A 24,393-nucleotide genomic window follows, 5' to 3' on the forward strand; every position below is an offset into this window, starting at 1 on the left:
ACCTTAATCCATCAACCTTAATCCACACACCTGCAGAGGTTAAAGAGAGCTGAGGGAAAGTGGCTGTTTAGTTATAAAAAGAAATTCCAGTAGATCACTCCCCCAGTCCCAAGACAGGCCCTGCCAGGTAGTTCCCACTTTTTAAACAAAGCACAGAGGTCTCTCACCGAAGGCAGAAGCAGCACAGAGTCACCTTTATTGCCTGTGTAACACCTGTAGGAAGGGACAAGCAGAACACGGTATAAACCCATGCACAACAGATACATTAATGTCTCTTAGAAATCTTTCAGAAGAAAAGTAGGAAAGCTGATACACCTCTACAGCCTCATGAGCTAAGGTTTCTTGTTTACAAACTCACATTTTTCTTTTAAAGCTGGTATTTTAAAATGGTATAGAAATGCTTCTTTACTGAGTTAACTTATTTCACAATAAAAATATAGTTTAGTTCTATTAAATTTTCTTCTGAAAATAAATGTTTCTATATTTCTATGACAATAAATTACAATGTATCACAAATGTAGGCTTTAAGCAGAGTTACAAATAAGCAGGAATTAAGTATTCCAACTATAGTTTAATGGAATTCAAGGCCCTTAGTAAGAGATAAGATGAAGGTGCATTTATAATCCAAACTCCATTTGACAAGGTAAATACATATAACTGAAGTAGATTTAATGGGATTTAGTGCTGCGGTACTTGTATATAGGATAAGTATTCATGAATTATCTGCTCCTCTTCCTCGAGTGTTAAATCCAGATAATCCTCTTCATGCTCAGGAATATCCTCTAGGATTTCATTGACTGCATCAGTCTCCATGTCTTCATCTGTTGGTGAACTAGAGGAACCTTCCAATAAAAAGCAGCAGCAGTGAATTCACCACTGAAAGAAGTTGGTGCTCTCCCTGTTTCAGCAGCCAGCCCCTTCCTGCACAACCACCTCTTACAATTACTGTGCAAAGGACAGGGCAGGATGGCCATTTTTCCTTATTATTTAAATGTGGTGTAGGAAAGCTTTTAATTATACAGCAGGGATCACTACAGCTCTGACAAGTAACGAGAGAAAAAGTATGTGCAAGTTTCTTTAAGTTTAAAGTTATTGATTGTGGTTCTATCCTGTAAGGGACATGATGAAGGAGTATGGAGGCAGGTCAGCCACCTGCAGAGGACAGTTCTGGAATAAACTCCTTAGCCTTGCCCAGGACACCCTGAGTGTCACTTTTTCTCCTGGGCTGCACCTGCCTGCAGCTGGTACCAGTCTCCTCTGGTTCCTTTGTGGCTGTCACTGCAGGGAACAGCAGCTGCCTTCCTGTAACTGTGTTCCCAATAAAAACAGCCTGAGGCATTACTGCAGCCCTGTGTCATGATTTCAGCAGAAATTGCTTAACTATTTCCTACAAAAGCCAGAACAGCCTTCCCTTCCCACGCTGCTGGATGCAACATTCTCACCTGCAGACTCTGTGAGCAGGTCCTTGGAAGAAGTGGATTCCTCTGATGGACTGGACCCTTCTGAGGACAGCAGCAGTGAAGGGGGAAGAACTCCCCCATAATGAGCAAGGGTTTGGGAAGCCACGTGGATGTTCCCTTTAAAGACCTTTAAAGCTTGCTCTGCAGACTCACGGCTGAAACCCATGTACGTCAGCTGTGGGGGGGGAAAGGATAAAAAATAATAAATAATAATAGTAAAATAATAAAAAATCTGGGGAAATCTAAGCTCATCTGACACCAGGATCTGACAGGAATCTGACTCTGCATCTGACAGTCATCCTCTCACACAAAGAAAAGCACTGCATGCCAGGAATTCCAGGACACTGACTCTGGTTTACTGGAACAGTTAACAACAGGGCAGTGACCTATTAAAGGCATGAGGATGTTGAACAGGATCAAGAGCCTCTTGTCTAGTACCAGACCAATTCTTTTTCTGTTTTCAAAATGAAACTTCAAAGCACTCCAGTGTACCAGGGGGGTGCATTTGTTTTTCTGAGGCAATACAGTTTTCTTGCCTGGCATCAATTACACAGCCACTCTAACTACTGACGAGCTTGTCAGACAGCCTGCCATGAGAAATACACATTCCAACTCTTTCCCTTGTGCACTGCAGAGTTTAGAGACTTGAACAGATTTCTCATTTGCTGTCTTTTTTGGGACAGAGCATTACAGTGCACACAATTTCCCTCCATATGCATGCATGGCAGGGTGGTGCACTGGGCAGGAAGTACACACAAATTACATGTTAGCCCAAGGGACTGCACCATGAAGAGTGAGTGGATGCCAGACCCTGGAGTGTGACAGCCTGAGTGAACATGGGTCCAAGAACACTTGCACAGCTTCACTTCAGGAAAATCTGCTGTTCTTGCAAGCACAACTCAGAAACAAGACAACCAAGTCACAAGGAAGCAAGTGGTCTAGCTTACTTGCTCAATACTTTCTTGGGAAACCTGAAACTGGTCCATGGCCACAGAATCATCATCATCATCTTCCAAGAGTAACTCAGGATTGTCAAGAATAAACTGTAGGAAAACAGAGAGAGATCAAAATAGAGGAACAGAGCTATAACAGTCCTCAACACGGTTGTGTATGCAGCCCAGTGGTTGATATAAGCAATACTCAGCCAAGTTAAGTGACATCTCATTTATTGGGTCAGAAGTGCAAGTTCAGTCATTACAGCTCAGAAAAGGTAGCTATGAACTAAAAAGTATACCTCGGCCAAGTTAAGTGACATCTGATTTATTGGGTCAGGAAGTGCAAGTTCAGTCATTACAGCTCAGAAAAGGTAGCTATGAACTAAAAAGTATAGAATACAGAGAATAGGAATCTGCTAAACAATAAAAAAACCCCCAACAAACAACCAAATTTCTTTTGTACAATGCCACAGAAAAAAAAGTGTAACAAGAAATCACTTACCTTAAAGGCTTGGTCTAGGTTTCCTCGTGTCTTTTGAAGAGCTATCTGAGCAGCTCTCTCTGAGTAGCCCATATTTTTCAGGGTATTGATGTCCTCCAGTCGCCGCCGCCTTTTAGCTCTCTCCTCCCTCCTGATCTGTGCCTTTTCCTGCAAGAGCACAAAGCTCACTGTGCATGGGAATGCTTTAACACATACCCTGTGTATGTAGGGTTTCTTGGATTTTTTTTACTTCAAGTTTGAATCTCTTGAGAAAAAGGCTTTTTTTTTTTTTTTTTTTTGTAAATACAGACTGTGCTGCCAGACACTCGTTGCTAAATAAAGCTGCATTTCCATGAGCCAGCCCTGTCGCCACACTTCCGCTCTGCAGATCAGATCTGGTGCCATCACAGCTATTCCAGGCCCTGTGTGGTAAGTGACAAACCCATTTGGCAGATGGGCCCACAGACAAGACTTGCCAAGGACAGACAGTCAGAACCGGGCAGGGAGCCAGGGAGTTCTGTTCAGTCTTCCCTCAGCCAGTTGGCTTTTCTGTCCACACTTCACTGTCTGAAGTCTAGAAGTGCCTCCTCAGCTTACCAGACATCACTTCAGATCTGGACAGCACTATCTCCACTCACTCTAGCACAAGAAAATCTTTTCCCTCCTGGATCTTCCAAGTACAAACCCACAATAGGGGGCAGCAAGGCCAGGGAGTGACAGCTTGGTCCTGGTGCTTTATTCCCATATCTCTGCTGAGTAGCAAACACTGGTGCAAAGCCTTTCCATGTGCCTCTGTAGTACAACCACAGGTCTTTGGCACTCTTGTCCCATCTGTTTTGAGACAGAGCTTCCCCTGTTAGTGCATTAAGTTTTGGTTTCCAACTCATCCAACTGTCAGCTACACCAAGAGTGCCAGAGCAGGATAATCCAAGTCCTTAACTCAGCACCACCCTGCCCTGGCCACACAACTCATGGACACCTCAACTCAGGTGATCCGTGGTTTAATGCTTTCACTGCCCTTACCTCTCTCCTGTTGGTGATGAGATTGGCAGCATGCTCCACATTCCCATGGCACGCTCGCAGGGCAAGGCGAGCTTCCTGCTCCGAGAACCCCAGGAGTGACAGGCGATCCACTTTGTCAGGATCTATGGACAGCTCTCCGTACAAAGAGGATGCCTGCATATGGGAAGAACAAAATGACACACGTACACTGTTAAAATACAAACAAAAAAAAGCCTCCCTGTTTCTCTGAGTAAGCAGAGAAGAGGTTCCAGATGGAACCCAAACCGAGGGGTTGGAGTGAAGGACTCCAGAGTTTTACCTAGAGGTAAAAGAAGGTCTTACCTTCTGAATGTACTCCGCAGCCTCCTTTTCTCTGCCACTGTGGTAGTGCCCAATCCCTTGAAGGAGGTAAAGCCGCAGAAATAAAACCTTCTCCCGACCATAGCTTCCCTAAGGAATTGTTTAAAGAAGGAGAGGGACCATGTAGATAGAAATGTGTGGTAGAACACCAGTTCATTATGAACAGAACAATTTACACATTTAGAGAAGATGCAGTCTGGGCTTTGTGACACTCAGTGTGCAGATAAAGCACCACACCTAAACCCTTGATCATGTCTGTGCATATAAACACAGGTTTGCCATGATCTTTTTGCCAGGCTTGATGTTTCCCTGTGCTGACAATTATGGAACCAGGTAACAGGCTGATGACACACAGGAAAACTTTAAGCTTCTAAAAGCCAGTCTTGCGATATTTGAACAGCAACTGAATACATGCAGAAAAAAAAATCCCACCCTAATTAAGTCCAACCCAGCATACTTTGATGTCAATAAGCCTCTCGTGGTTCTCTCCATAGCACCTCTGGAAGCATCTCTGTGCTGTGGACAGCTTTTTCTCTGCATCATCCAGGCAGTCCAGCTGCTCCAGACGGAAGTAGCACCACACTATATCCAGCTGCAGCACTGCGTAATTATCAACCGTGTTCAGCAGCTCCGTGCTACACTCACTGCAAAATAAAACCATTTTTTTTTTCTGCAAGAGGGTTGTTTATTTCCCCTCTCCCTACTTTTTAACATTCATAAAACAACATCAGAAGTGTGCACACTCATGTTGGAGAAAGCACACTCTTTGTATCTGAGGCAGGAAACTAATGCTGATCAAACTAATGGAGATCAAATGCTGATCCCCATTCCACTCACTGACACACAGGACTGATGCCAGTGCTACACCTTAAAGCATTACAGTAACAAAATGAGCTGTGGCTACTGTTTAATATGGCATCTCTAAAAGCATAATGGAATTAAACCCTGTGGAATCTTTGGGAGGACTGAGAAACTGCCTCAGTGCACATGAACATGCTGAGAACCGTGTCAGTCTCCTTGCACACCCACACAGATGAGAAACAGACAGGGACAGTATTACTTTTGGGATCCCAAAAGAACAATTTAGGGCTCTGACAGCTGATAGGAAATGAATTTACTTGCAGAAGCACTGGTATGGTTACTGACCTTAGCTATCTGCTCCACCTTTTACATGAAATTATTACTTCACAGGAGCAACTGCAAATGAATATCCGTAACTGTCTCTCAAGCTAATGCAATTTATAACCTGGTACATGAATATTGACAGTTTCTGTTTAGGCTGTTATGAAAGATTAACTTGCCCAGTGGCAGTATCTGTTTCAGCTGTTCTACATGAAGCCACCTGTCACTGCAAGTCAGAGCTTTATCTGCTGCTTCCCATCTGTAAGGAGGGGTGTGGAGCAACCCCAGGCAAAACTGGCCCTGATTTATATGCACAGGTAGAGGCTGTGCTGTTCCTTTATGGGCTGACAGTAAAGACAGACACAAAGACTCAAAAATGTTCTTACCAGAAGTGTTTATCAGCATCCAACAAATATGGCAGTGCTATTTCATATTCTTTCTTCTTCATTAATGCTCTGCCTTTCTCATGGTAACCCATAGCCAGCACAAGTGCCTAGAAAAACAGATATTGAGACTTTTGACTGCACTTCCCCAAATCAAAGTGCTAAAAGGAAATAGCCAGGTAATCCATCAGAGTCCTTGTTCTTCCTAGTGAAACACCACTGTATCAGTTCTGCAAGACCAGTGCTATCTCACACTGCTTGACACTTCTCTCCCACCTGATAACGTCAGATATTGTCTAGTTAAAAGCAAGGGATGTTACTGGCACAAGAAATGCTGCACCAAGCCTACTTTAAGTATGCAACCCCAGAGAGATTCTCAATGGTGAGTGATACAAAGCTCAGCATTTTTCTGGCTGCTGCACTTCCTAACAGCACCAAACTTGTTTTGCTTCGCTATCCCAATTATCTTGCAAAACCTAAGAATTCACCTCCTGAAAAGCCTCAGAACTGAAAATTAAATTTTCAATGTGTCAGGAAAACACTCCTGCAGTATAACCAATGAAAATGCAATAATAATTCTGGATAGAAACAGCCTGCAATATTTCCTCTGATCCTTGATCAATACTGATGAAATTTCATTCACTTGAACACTGGATGCTTTACGTCTTCAGGTGAATTATTACGTTGAGCACTTCATCAGAACTGCATGCAGACTCATCAAGTTTACAAATGGAAATAAGGCCTAAGAAACAAATTACTTTCATGCCTTTCTAGGACACCCAAAATTTATAATAGGCACTAAGATCAACAAAATTAAAGCTTGTCTTAAACCTCAAAGTAAGATGTGGACCACACAGGGGTCAGTGCCAGATTAAACCTGCAATGAGATCAGGAATCAGAGGTTGTCTCCAGATGACTGAAATGTTCCCACCTATAGAATTCTACTTCAATTGTATTTCAAAATTATTGGCATTAAATAAACATCTAGTGGGCCCAGGGTTACATCCCCAGAAAGTCTGGCTGTATTTCAACCCCATATTTTAAATGTTTCACAGCTTTAAGAGCCACATTAGTGGCACTGTAAGATGCTTTCACCTACTTTTTTAGCTTGAGGAGGAATCTGAATTGACCTTCCAGTTTGATTAGCTATATCTAGGTATGGGGCAGAGTCTGGATCCAAGTACTCCTCTGAAAGATATAAAAAAGTTTAAAATTTAAACATCACCTTCAACAGAGCAACTCTGCTGCCATAAGATTATTTTAGTAATGTTGTTAAAGAAAACACCAAACAAAAAAACCCCAGAATTAGATATAAAGGCTGCATGTCTGTTTTTCTGGACATACCAACAGTGGCTCTGGCCAGGTAAACATGAGGAACTTCTAGAAAGGTCACTGTGGAAAAGGCCTTGTGCATGCAGAAATTTAGACAAAATATCAAAAGTTTCATGAACTATAAAGAAGTTTTTTTTTTTTTTTTTTGCAGAAGACAAAACACCTACATTTTAAACAACAAAGCATTTGAAATGATTTATCAACTAAAGCTGGAATATTTAAAAAATACAGCTGAGCACAGTTGATAAAGCTGGAAAAAAAATACAGCTCAGTATTTTCCTTCCCCACATCTTTAATGCTTGTTACCAAACTACCAATTTTGTTTTCACTTCCATTTGATTTACAAGGAAAAGATTGTTTTCTTGTAGCCAAAAGACAGTTAAGGAAGAGCTTGTTGAGATTAAAAGCTTCTGCCCTGCAGCTTCTCTCACGTGAGACAAAAGGATTGTGAAACCCTCACTGCACTTCTCACAGAACCTTCATCCTGGGAGCCCATTACAGACTCTGCTCTTTACTCTGGCATTGGCTGCAACTGACAGTGGCAAAAAACATAAAGAGACCTAACTCAGGATTCAAAATTTGGGGTCTAAACAATCCCTTATGTCCAAAAAAGGCAAACACTTCTGTCATGTGTTCAAAATCTGGTATTGTGGTAAGAAACCAGAAGTCACAGCTTTGAAGCTTTGTTCAGGTGCTTCTGCATTTGGCAGGAATTCGTGACCTGCTCAGCTTCACAGCTCCTTGCTTGTGGATTTGTGAAACAACGGAATAGAGAAGTGATTTAAACTCACCACCAAGCACTGCAGTTCACAAACACAACCTCATTTTGAAGAATTATTACTGTTAAATTAACTATATCCCTTTAATTTAATCCACAGTTGCCAGGAATCAACATCCCAAGGGAATGAGAACACCACAGGCGTGTTGCAGATGACAGTGACAAATGAGCTGCTCTGCACAATGAAACCATGGTTACACACAGCCATAGCTAAACCAGAAAAAAAAGTGTTTAATGACTTAAAACACATTATGCACTGTGCTTTTGTCTACAATAAATCCAAAGCTTCTCACAAGTCATCAGTCCTCTAACTGCCAAGTGCTAATTAAACAACTGATTCATATTATGTCCTTCTCAAAGTGCCAAAGTTTTTTGTAGCGTTCTAGTTGTGTAAAAATGGTGGGAAAAAAAGTTTTAGCCAACTTAAAATCCAGTTTTCAAGTAGGCAGAAACCTAGAAAAGTGTGAACTGAAATTCACCCATGGTATAGGCACTCTTCCATGTCAAAAGGCCTGTGAGAATTTAACTTGGACTCACAAAGATTAATGAACACCCACCTCCCCCCCAATCCAAGAAGCCCACTTACCTCTTGCTGCTAGAATTTCCAAACCCTTCTTAGTTCTCTGCATCTTGTCATTTATTTCTTTTTCTTTCTTACACTGAAGCTCTTCCTCCTGAACTTTTCTTTTGGTTTCCTCATCACTCTGTTCCAGTTGAAGCACCATCACTTTTGCATTGTGTGTGACACCCTGATCTTCAAGGGTTTTACCTGTAAAATAGAGTGTGATTAATACAATTCAGCTACTGGAACTAATGAAATTGCAAGACTTGAGAACTCAGTCAAAGCCCCTAAAAATTACTGACAGTCAGCAAAATTTAGAGTCAGATTTGTGTCTTAAAAGTGCTTTTGAAGTGACTGTTATGTTTCTTTCCAAACATTTTAAAAATACCATTATTTCTATTTCAGTTAATTGATCTTCAGGCAAAAACTGCAATAAGAACATGTCCAGGATCATACCTCACAAGAGAACAGGATAGAGAAACTGGGAACTGAATCCAAGTTCCTTCTGTCAGTTCTGTGTCTCTAATTCTGATATATTCCAGGGCCATCAGCAAAGAAAAAGCTCTATCATCACTTCCCACATGTCTGACAGGTTGAGCATGGGCAAAACATTACAAAAAGTCTTTGAAAATGCTCTTATAGAGTAAGTCTAAATTTCTTCAAAAACCTTTCTCTTAAATGTGCATTTTCAGCATTTCAACACTAAGATTTTCTACATTCATTACAGCATTCCTTTAATTAGTCTAATTCTATTTAAGCATGTGGATTATTATAATTTAATAAATTTCCTGTAAAGCAGAAACTGAAAATATAACAGCTGTTTTTTTTGAAATTTATGAAATTAATAGAGTTGCAAGGCAAATTTTCTTCTGAGAAACAGAAAACTAGAAAATTATCATAAAAGTATCTTTAACTAGATATACATACCCAGATCAAGCTGCTTCTTATTTATGATTATTTTGACAGCATTTTCTTGTAATGCATATTCCTGTGCTATCCTGTGAAATAAATAACATGAACATAAATTTTTAAGGTTATACAATATTGTTGTTTCAATAGTAATAAAACCTAAAAAAGTGCTTATAAATGGCTTAAAATTTTTGCTACAAAAGGCTGCTAGAAGCAAAATAACCCCATCAGAGAGCTTTATGTACTATATAGAGGAAACCTGGGATACAAAAAGGGAAAAAGCAAAACAGACAAAAGCATCTGATTTTTTTAGGCTTAAAAACACAAAAGAAAGAGAAAGTCATGTTCAATGTTTAGAGGATCTGCCTGGTTACAGACTTGGAACACTGGTACTTGCTGGGGATTTACACAGAACTATCTTTTTCCTGTTTTCCATCTGTTAAACCACAGCTGTTCCCATGAAGAACTGCCCTACAGGGACACTGGACATCCTGTTCAGAGAATACATGCTAAGAAAAAGCTTAAATCAAACAAAAAGCATGTTTGTTTGCATTTTTCCAAAATGCTCTGTGACAGGGTGGTGTCTCATGAGAGAAGCACAAAGGGTGATTGCACTTACTGGGATCTGAGCTCTTTGCCTGTGATGAACAGACTGGTCTCCAGTGGGATTTTCCTGCTCTGTAGTAATTATATTGGGTGGGGAAAAGAAAGAGAGAAGGAAAAGCATATTAATAAATAGATATTAATATACTTTGGACATTTTCTTAATTAACTCTTCTACAGTAACATTCCTCTTACAAATAACAATCCTATTTAGAGGGTTATGGCTGGACATACCTAGCAATAATTTCCAGTTCTGTACTTGCTACAGTGCTAAAAATAAGCATTATAACAGCAGGATATTCAGAATTAAATAAATCTAAATTCAGAACCAAACAATTTAAATTAATTTAATTATGCACCTCCAATCTTAACTGTGCTTTGCAATTATGCCACTCACCTGTGACTGGCTAAGTTATGATTAATTCCTATTAATGTCTCTGGTCCCAGTTTAGATAAACTGGAATTTTAAATTAACTCATTTCCCTATTTGCCCAGAAGCATTATAAAGTAGAATTATGAAACTATTTAGTTGTTTTAACTGCATGGCAATCACTTAACACTCTCTACCCTTTAGCCCAGGTAATTATTTTTCACTACAGGAGTATTTTATGCATGAAAATAGAAATCAAAACCTGACTCTAAAAGGGCACAACTTAATTCAGTTCTCTGTTGGAGAAGATTTTAGGAGCCTGCTCTAGAAGGCTGAGCTTTGGAATGGACTGCCCAGGGAGGTGGTGGAATCTCCATCCATGGAAGTGTTCAAAAAACAACTGGAATAGTCAGGGAATGCCATGGCTCAGTTGCCAAGGTGGTGGAGATTGAACTCGATGATCCTGGAGGTCTTTTCCAACCTTAATGATTCTGTGACTCTGTAATTCTATGAATCCATGAAGGGAACAGGTGAGTGCCATCACAACATAAAATCCTGCTCCTCATTTCCAAGTTCAAGTGACATCAAAATGCTGAATCAACTTTAGGTATTCTACAGCTGAAAAAAATTCATCTGTTCTTTATTGCTAATACAAGCAGTTACATCAGAAGGAATCAAATTGAAATAAGACACTTAAATCTAATTTACTTTTCTTAATTGAAAGATTATTTGCCATTAAATCCTAAAGGGAAAAATTCCTCATCTCCTCAATATTATATTTCTCTGCTATGATGTTTCCATATACCTGGGAAACTAAAACATGTAATTTTCCCCTCCCCATTTTTTTATACCTGACACAGATCACTCATACAAAACACTGTAGTGAAAAAAACCTCAAAGTAAACCTACTCAAACCTCAAAGTAAAGCTATTTATGCAGATTTTTTTGCAGTCTTACTCACTTTTCTACGAGGCAGATATATATCAAGTCTTGCAATCCCAGTCACTTTAAAATTCTCATTTCCTGTCCCACGCTCAATTGCTTTACACCGTATTTCTTCCAGCATATTCTCTGCATCATTCTTATTGATATTCAGCTTGGATGAATATTTCTGTACAAGTTCCTGAAAAAATGACAAGAAAAACTGGGAAAATGCACCAGCAGTATGACATGGAAGACGTATGACATCAAGTCAGAGAAAATATTTACCTTCATCTCTTCACCAGCTTCCTTCTTTTCATTTGTATATGGTGGTTTCCATAGCTGAATTTTGTCCTCTCTTAAGCAGCTTGTCAGTTTTGCTATCAAATACTTCTTTTGTGCCATTCTTTTAAAACAAAAGCAGAGTTGGAAGGGAAAAGAGAGAAAAATAAACAATCCTTTAATAATAGCTTTCCTGTAGTAGGATATTCTGCTTTTCGAGAAGCCTAAGTGACACTCTGGAATTCTGAAATAAATTCTGAGTATTAAATTCATTCCACACATTTTGGTGGGGAGGGGAAACTGAGGCCAAACCATGAGAAAAAATGGGGGGGAAAAATAAATGAAAAGAGGGTGAAATTTGGATCAGAGTAGGGATAACTTACAAGGGCCCTGCCGTTTCAAGACAAATTAAACCTTTTCCTATCCCCTCACGTGAACTGGGATTGCAGTCAATACATCAAAATTGACAATTCAGTTGTTCTGCCCTGCTCTGGATCCACCAATTCTGATTCAGCTCAGACAAAGCAGGAAACTCTGAGTTAATCAGCATGACCCTGGGGAAAAACCCAAACACCCAAAAAGCAGGGAAGGCACACAGAGGGCAAGGAAAGGAGGGTGCAGAGATCAAGAGGAAAAAACAAACTCCAGGTGCATGATAAAGCATGGGAGAGTTGTGGATCCTGGGCACTGGGAATCATATGGAAAACATCCTTTATATTAGACAGAAAAGCATTTAAAATGTTGGCATACATGCACTAAGATGGCCATGAAATTCAATTAATCAGTTTCAATTTTCTTTCAGAGTGGTTTCCATCTTTCATTCTCGTTTATTGGCACAGAGCTCTCAGGAGAAAAGGGAAGAGTTCCCCCAGTTTAAAAAAAAACTACTCCTGGCTCAGAAAAAAACTTTTTGAGGGGGGAAAAAAGTAGGCAAATATTCAATTTGTGGTAAGTTTTACCAGTCAGCCTTACCTCAAGCCCAGCTTAACTGAGCTTCAAAGAATTCCCTGCAAGCTGCACTGACAACAGTTTCCCCTAAAGAGGAGTCAGAGGGATGAAGTGGGAAGTGGATGGTTTAACAACCCTTCCAGCTGGACTGCTGCAATGTGCACAGTGTCTGTCTGTCAAAACCAGCAGAGACAAACACACATTCTTTTTCCTGCTGGGATGCTGCTGCTGTTATTTGAGAGCCAAGGCAAACAATGGCATTCACAAAGCTAAAAGTGACAAAACCACTCAATTTTCAAAACACTGTAGCTATTAATGTAGCTTTCCCCTCTCCCAAAACACACCAGGGAATTCTCATTAACAGCCTGTAACCATAATTTCCCCACTTTTAAGTTATGCTGAAGACCCATTTCATAGCCATAATTCTACTTAACATTTGCAAAAAAAAAAAAGTTACGGTGTTGGGTCACTCAGATAAAATTTGAAATTGCAATCTATGCTTAAGACTAAGAATTGTAAATCCAGGTGACATTTATAAACTGGCCATTCATCTGTTTATCAATACTATAGCTTGGTAAGTTTGTGATTTTTAATTAATCTATCAAAACAGAAAACATCACTGCAGTCTCCAATTAAACTTACTCTTACTAACACTCTATTTAAAAAATAAACTTTTGCTTTCACAAACACGAAACCTACGATTTTATATGTAACATTTCTAACACTTATAATAAATCCCAGCACACCATCACTAAATTGCATTAGAATCCACGGCAAAACCATCTGTGACTTACTCTTCCATCAGCCATGAAACGCCACAAGAGCTCCTGAGGCAATTTCACTTTCGGAATGAGTTTAAAGGGACTTTCTCAAAACTCGCTGGAGTAAAGGACGGGGGTATTTCCCCAGAACCGCTCTGAATGCAAGACTCAGCTTTTGTAAATAAAATGTCATCCTCTTAGGCCAGTCTTACGTGAAACAAAACAAGTGGAGGAGTAAGATGCGCGACATAAGATGCAGCAACCAGGTTCAAAAGGCAAATTGTTGACGAAAGGAACAGGGGATTGTCAGAATGGTTGGCTAACAAAGCAAGACACATTAATTTTCCCTGAAAACGAGTCAAGCACAGCCCTGCCACACTCCTCCGCGGCTGAGCGAGGGGAAGCACTGAAGCAGCGCCACGAGCAGACCCACAGGGAGAGCAGCCCCATCCCTGCGGGCCCGGGCATCCTCATCCCTCCCCAGGAACACATCCAGAGCCTCCCGTGCCAGGGCAGCGCCGCCACCGCCAGTCCCCGCTGCCACCGCGGCGCTGTCAGCACGGCCCCGGGCCCGGGCACCCACCTGCGCCCCGCGGGCTCGGCACAGCCGCCGCCGGGGGAAGCTCGGGGGCCGACGCAGCTGCTCCCTGAGCTGCTTCCCGGGAGGGAAGGAGGGAGGCGAGGGCCGCGGTCCCTGAGGGAGAGGATCGGGAGCGGCTCCTACGGCAGCCCGGAAGGCCCAGGGAGACGGGCGTGACGTGGGTGAAGCCGCGCCCCGCCCGCCATGTCCGCGCCCTGCCCTCACTCGGGGCGTGTCCGCTGCCAGGCGCGCAGGGGCAGGGCTCCCTTCGCTCCGGTGGTCTGTGGTGTTCGGTCTCTGCGTGGTTTCGAGCCTAGTGAAAAAGAAAGGAATCATGGAATCACGGCGTCGGTTGGGTTGGAAAAGAGCTCTGAGGTCATGGAGTCTGACATGACGGAACGCCACCATGTCAGGCAGACCATGGCGCTCAGTGCCGTGTCCTGTCTTTCCTTAAAATCTCCAGGGACTGTGGCTCCACCGCCTCCCTGGGCTGCCCGTTCCAGTGTCTAATCTTCCTTTCCGTGTGGAAATTCCTCTAAATATCCAACCAAAGCTCCCTGACACAGCTTAAGGCCCTGACCTGTCATCCTGTCCCTGAGGAGATTTACCCCATCAATGTTTGAGAGAGGTGCCAAGAGCATGGACCAGGCTCTTCTTGGTGGCACCCAGCAACAGGACAAGAGCCAATGGGCAGAAACTGGTGCACAGGGAATTCCACCAGAATATGGGGAAAAACTTCTTCCCTGAGCAGTGACCGAGCACTGAACAGTTTGCCCAGAGAGGGTGAGGAGTTTCCCTCACTGGAGATATTCCAGAACCATCTGGACACAATCCTGTCCCATGTGCTCTAGGATGGCCCTGCTGGAGCAGGGAGCTGGGGCCAAATGACCCCCGTGGCCCCTTCCAACCTGACCCATTCGTGGTTCTGTGAGACATAACCCATGAAACAGCAACTAAGTGATATTATAAGTTCTAAGTGACATTACAAGTTCTAAGGGACATCCAGATGTTAGAAAAATAAATTATTTGTTGATAGAATTACCGTGTTAAGGTTTGGGGCTCAACATGTTTCAATGATCTCAGACCTTGGGGAAGGTTAACAGAGCTTGGGAAGTAGGATCTACTACTGATAGTTGACACAAAGAATGCAGAATTTACAGGCCACAAGGACATTTGGCAGAACTCCCAAGATAAGGAAGAAACAGATAAAACCAACTCAGTAGCTGTGCTGAAATCAGCTCCAACTGGGTAAGAGGTAATTCTGGCATTACCAAAACATCACAACAACTGACCCAAGAAACCCACAGACTCAAAACATGAGAAAGTGCTTATTAGCATAAGAAGTGAGAGAATCATTAACCAGTAGAAGATAGAATACTAATTAAGAAAAGAACTCTCCAACTTGTAGCAGATTAACAATAATGGCTTTGTTTGCTAAAATGTATAAATAGTAAAAAGTTTTGATGGTGGGTGTGCTTGATTGGTGAAAGACCACCAGCACCCAGGCTTGAAATAAATAATGTTTCTCTCAAGTGTGTAATTATTGGCTTGTTGCACACTGGTTAATGTGACAACAGCAGGGCCTGCTGGCTCCAGAGGATCTGGTGGCTCATCCCTGGGATATGAGGGGGGTCCCCAAGGCTGCCTGAGGGACTGTCCCTCCGGGAAAGACTGGGTCTGGGTTGGGGGCGAGTGTTCTGCAGCCACCCCTCATCTGCCACCTCTGTGTGTGTGAGGCAGAGATGTGCAGGTTGGGGGTTTTTTCCTGTATTTTTTGAAGGCAGCAGTGTTGCAGGTGAGATTTAGCCTGGGAGTTTGTATTTCCCCATCAGTGGGGGTGGGCAGGGTCTTGCCTGGTTGTGGGACTGTCAGGAGTTAACCTGGGTTCAGAGACTGGGCTGGAGGGATGTGGAAAACCTGGTGCTAAACAGCACCTCAGGCTGAGGCAGTGTTCCAGTGTCACTTTTAGTCCCCAGAATGTCCAGGAATGGGAGCAGGGAGCAAAGCTTCAGGGATTTGGCTGCAAAACGTGGCTGCTCAATACTGTGTTTTGTATTTGAGTTCCTCAGGGGGTTGAGGCTTGTTCCTGGAATGTTTTTGGTGCCTGTAAAAGACAAACTTTTCTTCTAATGGGTAACACCAGTTCCAAGTAACTCATGTGGGCTAATTCTTTCATGTGACCAGCAGCATGTTGTCCCAGCAGCAAAGGGATTTAATTTTATTTTACTTGATTTTATTGATGTGTGGCTGAAATAATTGCTCAGCAGTGTGATTTATTCTAGAATGGATGGACCTGCAAGACTGTCCTAATATTTTTCTTAGGAAGTCAGGCAAGCTACCATGAGGGTCTTGTTTGCATCTTTGGAAATGGGAACTTCATGGGCTTGTGAACAAGACACTGAACTAGAATTTCAGGATTCCATGTTCCCCCATGTGCATAAATCAGTCAGGCTTGCCTGCTGATAAACTCAGAGAAAATTTGCTTTATGGTAGTCTTGAGTTCAGTGCTTGAAACTTGACTACATCTGTGGTAACAGTGATGGAATCTCCTGCCCATGATGGCCAAACATGAAGAAGTTAACAGGAAAGGATTTGCAGATCAGATGCCTTTCAGAAGTGGGACTTTCTAGTGTTGGAAGTTTTAGGCTCTTTTCTTATTTTTCTGCTTCATTTTCACTACAACTGCTTTAGGAAAAAAACCTGTAATTTTCTCATTAGACAATTGTGTGTGTAATATTCCAGTCTCTTGAAATGTTAGTATAGCAACTATCTGTGGTAACAGTGATGGAATCTCCTGCCCATGATGGCCAAACATGAAGAAGTTAACCGGAAAGGATTTGCAGATCAGATGCCTTGCCTTTCAGAAGTGGGACTTTCTAGTGTTGGAAGTTTTAGGCTCTTTTCTTATTTTTCTGCTTCATTTTCACTACAACTGCTTTAGGAAAAAAACCTGTAATTTTCTCATTAGACAATTGTGTGTGTAATATTCCAGTCTCTTGAAATGTTAGTATAGCAACTTTTCTCATAACTGAAACTACCCCACTAACGAGTGAAAACTTACTGAAAATTCCCTTTCATAATGTCCTTGGAAATTAAATTGAAAGATTCTCCAAAGGCAAAATGCCTTTTCTAAATTAGTTCCAGTCAGTACAAAGCACAGTAATATCCTAGAGAAGCCTGAGGAAAGCACAAAGTGTTTGTATGAAAGAGCTTACAAAGGAGTTAGTTACCTAGTCCATGCATAAACCTGCACTGACTTTAAAACCAAGGTTTTCAAGGTCCATGTTTAATTAAGATAACTAAATCAATCAAAGGACAATGAAGTTTTTAAAGTATTTCCTTCCAGGTAATTTCTTGTTTCATGTGGACTAATTGTTATCTAGTATTTTTCCCTGTTATCTGTTAGGTTTATCTATGCTTTATCTTATTTTCCCCCCTTCCTAATCCTTCTTTAAACACTTTAACTACTGTGAAGAAAAAAACCCAGTTACTATGATGTCCCATGGCTACCCATTATGAAATAGGGAGACATTTCCCATCTCCAATTTTTGTGAAGACTACATTTGAAAAAGAGACCTGTCTGAGCACTTGCAGCCAGAAGTGGGTGATACAAAAATCTTGTTTGTGTCATTGAAAAGCACCTGCAAGAGAGACTCTCCTCCTTCTAAAGATCTTGCAGAAGGGGAGACCTCATTAGTTTTCTAATGAAACACTGGGGATAGATGGGAACTAAAAATATATTAGGATAAGATTTATGTATCAGAAAGGAATTATATTTACTAAGTCTCATTACAACAATAGAAATGAGCAGAGGTTTTATTAATTGATTTAAAAATACATCAGAAATTACCATGAATATCTTGAAAGTGAATGATGAAATCATATGTTACAAATTATAAAGATATTAAAGATTATATAGTCAGAATCTTCTGTGGCTAATAATGGTGTTAAACCCTCAGCAGGTTGATCTGTGTAACCGGAAGGACTACTTTGCTATTTTAAGTTTTAGTCAAGTTTTTGACTAAGTTTTAGGTATTACTGAATGTCCTCATTGTGAGACATACAACCCAAGCCTCCTTGCAGCTTCAGAAATTCTGGGCCCTTTCCTATTTGGGAAAGGGTAAAAGTTCAGTTTGTTGCAGGCTGGCGTGCATTTTGTAGCAGAAATCTGCTGATGTGCCCAAAGTGCTGCAGTGGGTGATTTCAGAGGAGGCTTTTGGCAGGAGCTGGAAGTGTTGCAGCCGTTCTCTTTGCTGAGACTGTTCAACAGGCTTGAGCTTCCCAGCTGCCTGAGCTCAGACAGTTCACTTGCTCCTTCATGTTCCTTGGTCTGTGCTGTGCCATTTCCCTTTGAAATCAGTCTCTGGTTGTCAAAACTCCACGGTGTGCTGTTGCAGTGGGAGAGATCCCAGGAATCTCCTGTCCCCAGGTGCCTTCCCAGGTGGGCGCGCCATAGCAAATCCTCTTCTGAGTCGCCTCCATTGGATGTCTCCAGTGTGACCTTTCTGACTGGCACGTCTCCTCTACATGACTTTGATCTTTTAACTTTCTTATTAATCAGAACAGGGTTGATCATTGATTCTGGCAGAACAGATTCATGTCCACCTGCTGGAGAAATGCATTTGTGCGCGTTAGTATGGTGGCAAAAATCAAGGGTATGATTTCAGCAGCATTAACTCGTCTGAAAAGCTTTAACATGAGTTTTAACTGTGCTCTTTCTTTCAGTGGCTGAGAGTATTGCAAGTTCTTTTGATGCCAAATTAAGGAGTAGAACTACTTCATGCTTGCTTTTGCAGTTCTGAGAGCATAAATGGTATCCTAGTTTTAGTCAAATGAAAATGCAAATTTATCAAGACAATATTGATCTAACTGGTACTCCAAGACTCATTAACAGCACAGATTGAGAATCGACTTTCAGTAATTAATTGCTTGTAAGCAAAACTTCTTAAGGTGAGTAGGGACTTGCTCAGTGTGTTGGCAAGTGCTGTAATTTGAAAGACTAAAATGTTCTGTTTGGTACAGTTTGAAGTTTGTATTCACAATTTAATAATATTGTGACTATTTCCAGATAAAAAAAAAGTTGTGAATGCCTTCTTTTTCTTAATGAGGGATCATTAACATTATAGGCTTGTATTTTAATATTTTACTGCAATTTTACTATTCCAGTTGGTACAAATTGTGTAAATAGCTTATCATACTCGTATTGCCTGAATGATAACTTAGAGGAATCTGCTTCCTCTATGAATGGTATAGAGTAGCTGTAACAATTGGAGAGATTCCGGTCTCCTTTTTTTTTTTAATTCTTTTACCCCTATAGCTTAATTTCCAAAGCACTATGAAAGTTAAAAATGTTTAAGATATTAGGGACAGAAATGCTAATGCTACTTTAATTACATGTAGCAGTCAACAAATTGCAGGACATGACTGGTTTTCTGTGTCTTGAAAATGAACAGAAACTGATCCATTACACTAAAGATAATTCGTTGACACTACTTCAATATACTTCAGTTGGTATAAATATAATTTAAAGTAGGGGTTGTACAGAGTGCTGGCCTTATTTACAGCGTTGACTTATAGTGACTGTGTCTGTTGTACAATAAATTCTGAAACACATTAAAAGGAGAAAAGTCAACTTAGGAGAGTGCTGATTGTATTTTGAGTGTTTCTGAACAACTGTTTCAAAATGATTGCAATCCTAAATTTGAAATGAAGCTAGAGTGAGTAGGAGTAGGCAGTGTTTTGCCTCCATCAAAACCCAACAGCACAACCTCTCCTTTATAGCTGCCTTTTGTGTCATCTTTACGAATAAGTATTAGATGTCAGACCCAGCTGATTTCCTGGCAGTAAACGAACCTGTACAGCAGGGATTTTGCTAGGCAAGGCCTTTCACTGCTGCCTTTCTCTCCCACTGCCAAAACAACAACCCCAGCATAATATCACAGAGCTTTTTCTGCTCCTTGGCCATGAAGGGTTGATCTGATAAGAGCTGTTTTGCAGCGTGGCTGGGAGGGAGAGCAGTGTCAGACCACATTGGCTCTCATGCCACGTTACTGGGAGAGAGGAGACTGAGGCACGTGTAGAGCTTTGAGATACAGGTGTGTTTGTGCATCCCTCTGTACAGTGAGGTGTGTTGACAGAATTTCTTAGGGTGACACCTCTCAGAGACATAAGAATACACAGTTCTATACTATACAACAGTGAGAATCAAAGTTATGACTGGACCTCATCCAAGAAATGAAGCTGAGCTTGGCTGGCTGCAAAAAGGTTCACGTGCAAATCAGAGCTCTGTGTGTTCTGCAGAACAGTACAGTGTAGCACCAGGCTGTGAAAACCAAGGCTTGTTCTCTGTATGTGAGAGAAAAGCCTTGAGAGAATGGAACTGAGAGACTGAGGTGAAGCACCTTTGCATGTTTTTGTGGTGTTAACTGTGCTCTTGGCTGGACTGACATTGATAGGCAACATCAGAACATCTAGAGCCTTATGAACTGGTCATCAGAATAATTATGATCTGTCTTGAGCAGATCAGAAAGTTCAGAGTGACAAAGCTAGTGCAGTTTTAATAGTGTGCACTGGTTTTGAGTTCAAGGTTGATTTGATTCCTTGCTTGGCTACAGGTGCAGCACACAAAATTGAGCAATGACCTTGGACAGAAATGCGATAGTCCTGAACCACTGGGTGTTGAATTAACACACCTCCAGCACTGTCCAAACCTCTTAAGAAAGCTGCAATTATACAGCTCTTTCTTTCTGTTTTTCTGTCTTTTTTTCCTCCATGTAAATTATGTATTATAGCCTTGTTGCACAGTTGTTTACCATCTGGCCATATGCTGTCATCAATAGATACTTTAAGGTTCCGGAGTGGCAAAAGTTAATCTTATCTCAAGTTACCTTGGGAAATACTTGGAAGAGATTTCTGCAGTCAGAGCTCCAGTATTTATTCTGTTGTGACTGCATGTGCTGAATACTCCCACTTAATTCCTAAAGTAAATACTGTTTTTCAGCTTCTTAGGCAATAAATAATGAATGCACTGCTGTATTATCCCCTAACTGGTGCCTTTCAAATCTTCTTATGGTCTTTGTTCTCAAATAATCAGGAGTGGGCACAAGCATGAGTATGGCTGTGTGTATTGGGGAAGAAACAGAACAAAGTTGTTTTCAGATGACTTGTTGGTTACTAAGCCCTCTGACAAAAAAATAGAGAGGTTAAGAGTGTCTTAAGTTCTGTTTAAAGGTCCACAATTTCATGACTCCTGCAGAGGAAGTGACATACAAAGCTAAAAGTCCTCCAGAAAACTTGGAATTATCGTTCCAGCTGTGGTGCAACAAACCTACAGTGCTCAAAATCCCTGTGGTTCCATGGAAGGACAGCAGCTCTGCCAGGCAGGAGCAAAGCAGGGTTTTACTGGTAAGAACAAAGACCTTTGGCAGGGACTTTTAAGACCACAAGGGACTGAAGGTGCTTTCCTTCCATGAGGAAGGGTTTGTGTGTCTGGCCTTTGAGGTTTGTGTGTATGTGTGGGGTTTGTGGTGGTGCTGTTGTTGTCACTCCTTTCCCAGCACAGCTATAATTTTACCCTCTAGGTAGGGAAACAATTTCCTGGCAGTACAAATCACTGATACATACATGGACTGCCTTTTGGAACTACCTAGAATTTCAGGATGGTGTAGGGCAGTCCTGATGCAGCAATGTTCATTTCTGCTCCACATTTTTCTGAAAACTGATGCATGTAACAGGTGCAAAGTTCTGAGCCAGATAATAGGTTTTCCCAGCTTCCACAGGAATGTGTAAGATAAACTTTTAGGACCTTGAGAACTCAGTATAACAAAAAATGCCTAAGGTCTGACTGCTTCTAACAGTGACATGAATTCTTTCCACACAGGTAGTTTGAAGAGAGAAGTTAAGTGCAGCAGGTTATGTGGTTTTGTGAATGTTTTCTAGAATGTGCATGTGTATAAAAATATTTGTATGTGGATTTTTAGCCCTACTACATTTTAAATTCCCCAGAAACTGTGCAGTTCTACTTTCTTACATATTTTAATCTTCATCTAAAAATGACCTTGCAAGAAATCTGCTCTAATTACATTCATTGTATCTGAAACTTCATTTGAATTAATCTGAATAAAGGCTTTTGCTCCCTTTCCTTAACTAACATATTTTTGCTATAACTGATTAGATGGGCTGTTTTGTCTTCAAATTAGCTGCTTTTTGATACCTGATAAAACAAGCTTGTATATATATATTTTTGTTCCTCACAGAGATTTTCATTCTTTTAACATGAGCATTTAAAAACATTTGGATGAAAGAATATTGAAGAAGCAAATCTGTTATATAGTTCATAATAACAATTTTTTTTTCTGATTGTTTTGATCATGAATTCTGACACAGCCAAATGCTAGAACTGTTGAAAAATGTAGAGGAAAGTGTAAAGAATTAAATAACATAAGTCCTACATCTATTGAGCTAAATACTAATATGAGAGGTGAATGAAGTGTGGATTTTATATTAGAATTAAATTCAGAAGACAACTTCATTAGTTGTCTTAGTATTCTCAAGATCACTTTTAACTTGGAAAGCTGATGTATCAGTGTAGTATTGTTAGCAGTAGTCTAACTAAAAATGTTAAAATAATTGCAAGTTTCTTATATAAAATCTGCTTGACAGGGCAGGTAGATGAGTGATACATATTCTTACTTGTTTTTCTATTTATGCACTTTCCAAGCAGTATGCACTGAAAATACTTTCAAAACAGGACCTTTTGTTCAAAGCTTGTATCTTAGTTACCCACTATGACTTTTAATTAAAGTTATATTTTAACAAAACCCCAACTTGTGCTTGTTACTTGATATTTGCCATTGCTTCCTGTAGTCTTTCTTTACACAGACAGAGAAGGGAAAAAAGAGAAAGATGACCCAGAGCTGCTGGTTCTGATGGAAGCATTCAAGAGAGCAGAAATATTACAGAACACGTTGCACAAATACACTTATCATAGACATGAAGAACATGGTTGCTGTAAGGATTACTATTTATGTTTAGAACTTTATTTTACTGATATAAAACCTGTAAAATCTTACCTCAAATATGTTAATCAGTTTCAAATACATAATAATATTTCACTGACATGAAGCTTATTGATATAAATATAAAACCACCTTTCAGCAAAACAAATAAAACCCCAAAATGACAAAAAAAGGAATTTTCTTCTACATGTCTTGAAGCTGAACACAAAAAGAACAAACAAGGTGTTATTAAAGATTTAAAGAAATAATCTTTACATTACTTATGCATTTTTTTTTTCTACAAAGAGAAGCGTACCTGTTTTATATACAATAATGTGTGGTTGCAGTTTTTGCTTCTGTTTTATATGGACATACTGCTCCTCAAGTATGCTTACATCCATCCTGGTAAGCTTCTTGTCACCATCTGAAACCTGTGGCTCTGAGCTATGAGTCACTGAAAAAATACCAGTCACGTATTTGTAAGCCTTCACCATCTGTTCCAACAAGGAAGAAAAACTCAAGCAGAAGCAGGACATTTCCTTCATTGTGATGGCAAAAAAAAAAGCAAATCAAGCGTGAAGCATCTGAAATCTTCCTAAATGAAGGAGTGACTTTCTTCCAAGCACGGTGCCTTGTGTCAGGAGCTGCCCGGTCTGCACTGGAGCTGTGGAAGTCACTCAGGTTCTTTTCATGCCGAGTGCCCGGAGCTCCTGCATACAAGAGTTCAGGATCAGGACTGCATAGCTGGATTCAATGTTTACTTAAGGTTGTGAGCACATGAACCTTTGCCAAAAAAAACAGTGAAGTACAAACCCTCGTTGAACACAGCCAAATACAGAAAAGGCTGGGTAATACTGGTTTATGTAGCAATGCTAATTCTCAAATACATGCTGTTGTGGAGGCATCCCCAGGTCAGCAGTTCCACCTTGGAGATATTTTTCTTTTTGCCTGTGTATTTTGTGTCTTTCTCCCCGACTCTTCCTTCCTGAACTTTTAGTTACATTATTGCTGACGCTTCATGGGGCACTGGGGTGGGAGGGGAGGATTTATCAAGCTTTCATACTTTTATGCTTATTGTTGCCTTTCAAAAAATATGTTAAAAGTATTCAGAGTCAGAAAAATATGGGCCAGCAACACTTGGAATTGGAAGGCTGGAGACAGGAACGCCTTAGTCTGACTCATTCAGAACTTCTGCTGTTCTCTAAAATGAAATAAACTACAGAAAGAATAATTTTGTTAATGAGAGCTGAGGAAACTTTAAAAATGCATGGTAAGCTAAATTTCAAAACTTAATGCTAACATTATTATCTCACAACGAGGCAAAAATTTGAAAAACTCGTGGCTTTTGATCATATCAGGTAGAGTATAACACTTTGCCTGGGCTGTGTACTGCAAGTTTTTGTTCCTGAAATAGGTCTATCAAGGGCCCAAGACAGTAGTATGTGAAAAAATTATGCAGTTAAACTGTAGCTTTAATACAATTGTGCATCTGCTCATTCTCACGCAGTGGCACATTTTTGGTAAGAGTTTAAAAGGACTGTGTCAAAACTAATTTGAGTACACAGTCGGTTATTTCCTAAGAGCCGCTTTGAATGTAAGGCTGAAGTT

At 40.7% G+C, this 24,393-nt stretch overlaps 2 protein-coding genes across 2 annotated transcripts; both read right to left on the reverse strand.

Moving 5' to 3' along the window:
* Nucleotides 1–172: 172 nt before the first annotated feature.
* NUB1 (negative regulator of ubiquitin like proteins 1) lies at nucleotides 173–13,974 on the reverse strand. Its single transcript, XM_041408796.1, has 15 exons — nucleotides 13,793–13,974; nucleotides 11,507–11,624; nucleotides 11,259–11,420; nucleotides 9,944–10,002; nucleotides 9,343–9,413; nucleotides 8,440–8,622; nucleotides 6,843–6,931; nucleotides 5,747–5,853; nucleotides 4,696–4,882; nucleotides 4,221–4,328; nucleotides 3,900–4,052; nucleotides 2,898–3,044; nucleotides 2,408–2,503; nucleotides 1,443–1,635; nucleotides 173–842 (listed from the first exon to the last, which is right to left on the reverse strand). The coding sequence occupies exons 2-15, from the start codon at nucleotides 11,621–11,623 to the stop codon at nucleotides 679–681; spliced, it is 1,836 nt and encodes a 611-aa protein (XP_041264730.1). The 5' UTR covers nucleotide 11,624; nucleotides 13,793–13,974; the 3' UTR covers nucleotides 173–678.
* Nucleotides 13,975–17,837: 3,863 nt separating this feature from the next.
* CUNH9orf152 (chromosome unknown C9orf152 homolog) lies at nucleotides 17,838–23,330 on the reverse strand. The gene is made up of 2 exons (XM_041408937.1): nucleotides 23,102–23,330; nucleotides 17,838–18,394 (listed from the first exon to the last, which is right to left on the reverse strand). The coding sequence occupies exons 1-2, from the start codon at nucleotides 23,328–23,330 to the stop codon at nucleotides 17,838–17,840; spliced, it is 786 nt and encodes a 261-aa protein (XP_041264871.1).
* Nucleotides 23,331–24,393: the final 1,063 nt, after the last annotated feature.

The sequence above is a fragment of the Onychostruthus taczanowskii genome, unplaced genomic scaffold (genome assembly GCF_017590055.1).
Source record: "Onychostruthus taczanowskii isolate IOZ18803 unplaced genomic scaffold, ASM1759005v1 scaffold3, whole genome shotgun sequence".
Classification (NCBI taxonomy): Eukaryota; Metazoa; Chordata; class Aves; order Passeriformes; family Passeridae; genus Onychostruthus; species Onychostruthus taczanowskii.

Excerpts from the sequence above, each read along its gene's own strand:
- NUB1 (XM_041408796.1), bottom strand. The coding sequence starts at position 11,623 with ATGGCACAAAAGAAGTATTTGATAGCAAAACTGACAAGCTGCTTAAGA. Across the intron at positions 4,883-5,746 it reads GATGCTGATAAACACTTCTG|TGAGTGTAGCACGGAGCTGC; the intron begins GTAAGAACATTT and ends TTTATTTTGCAG. Across the intron at positions 3,045-3,899 it reads TCATCACCAACAGGAGAGAG|GAAAAGGCACAGATCAGGAG; the intron begins GTAAGGGCAGTG and ends GTGCTCTTGCAG.
- CUNH9orf152 (XM_041408937.1), bottom strand. The coding sequence starts at position 23,330 with ATGAAGGAAATGTCCTGCTTCTGCTTGAGTTTTTCTTCCTTGTTGGAA. Across the intron at positions 18,395-23,101 it reads CATTATTGTATATAAAACAG|GTGGACATGAATCTGTTCTG; the intron begins GTACGCTTCTCT and ends TTTCTCCAGCAG.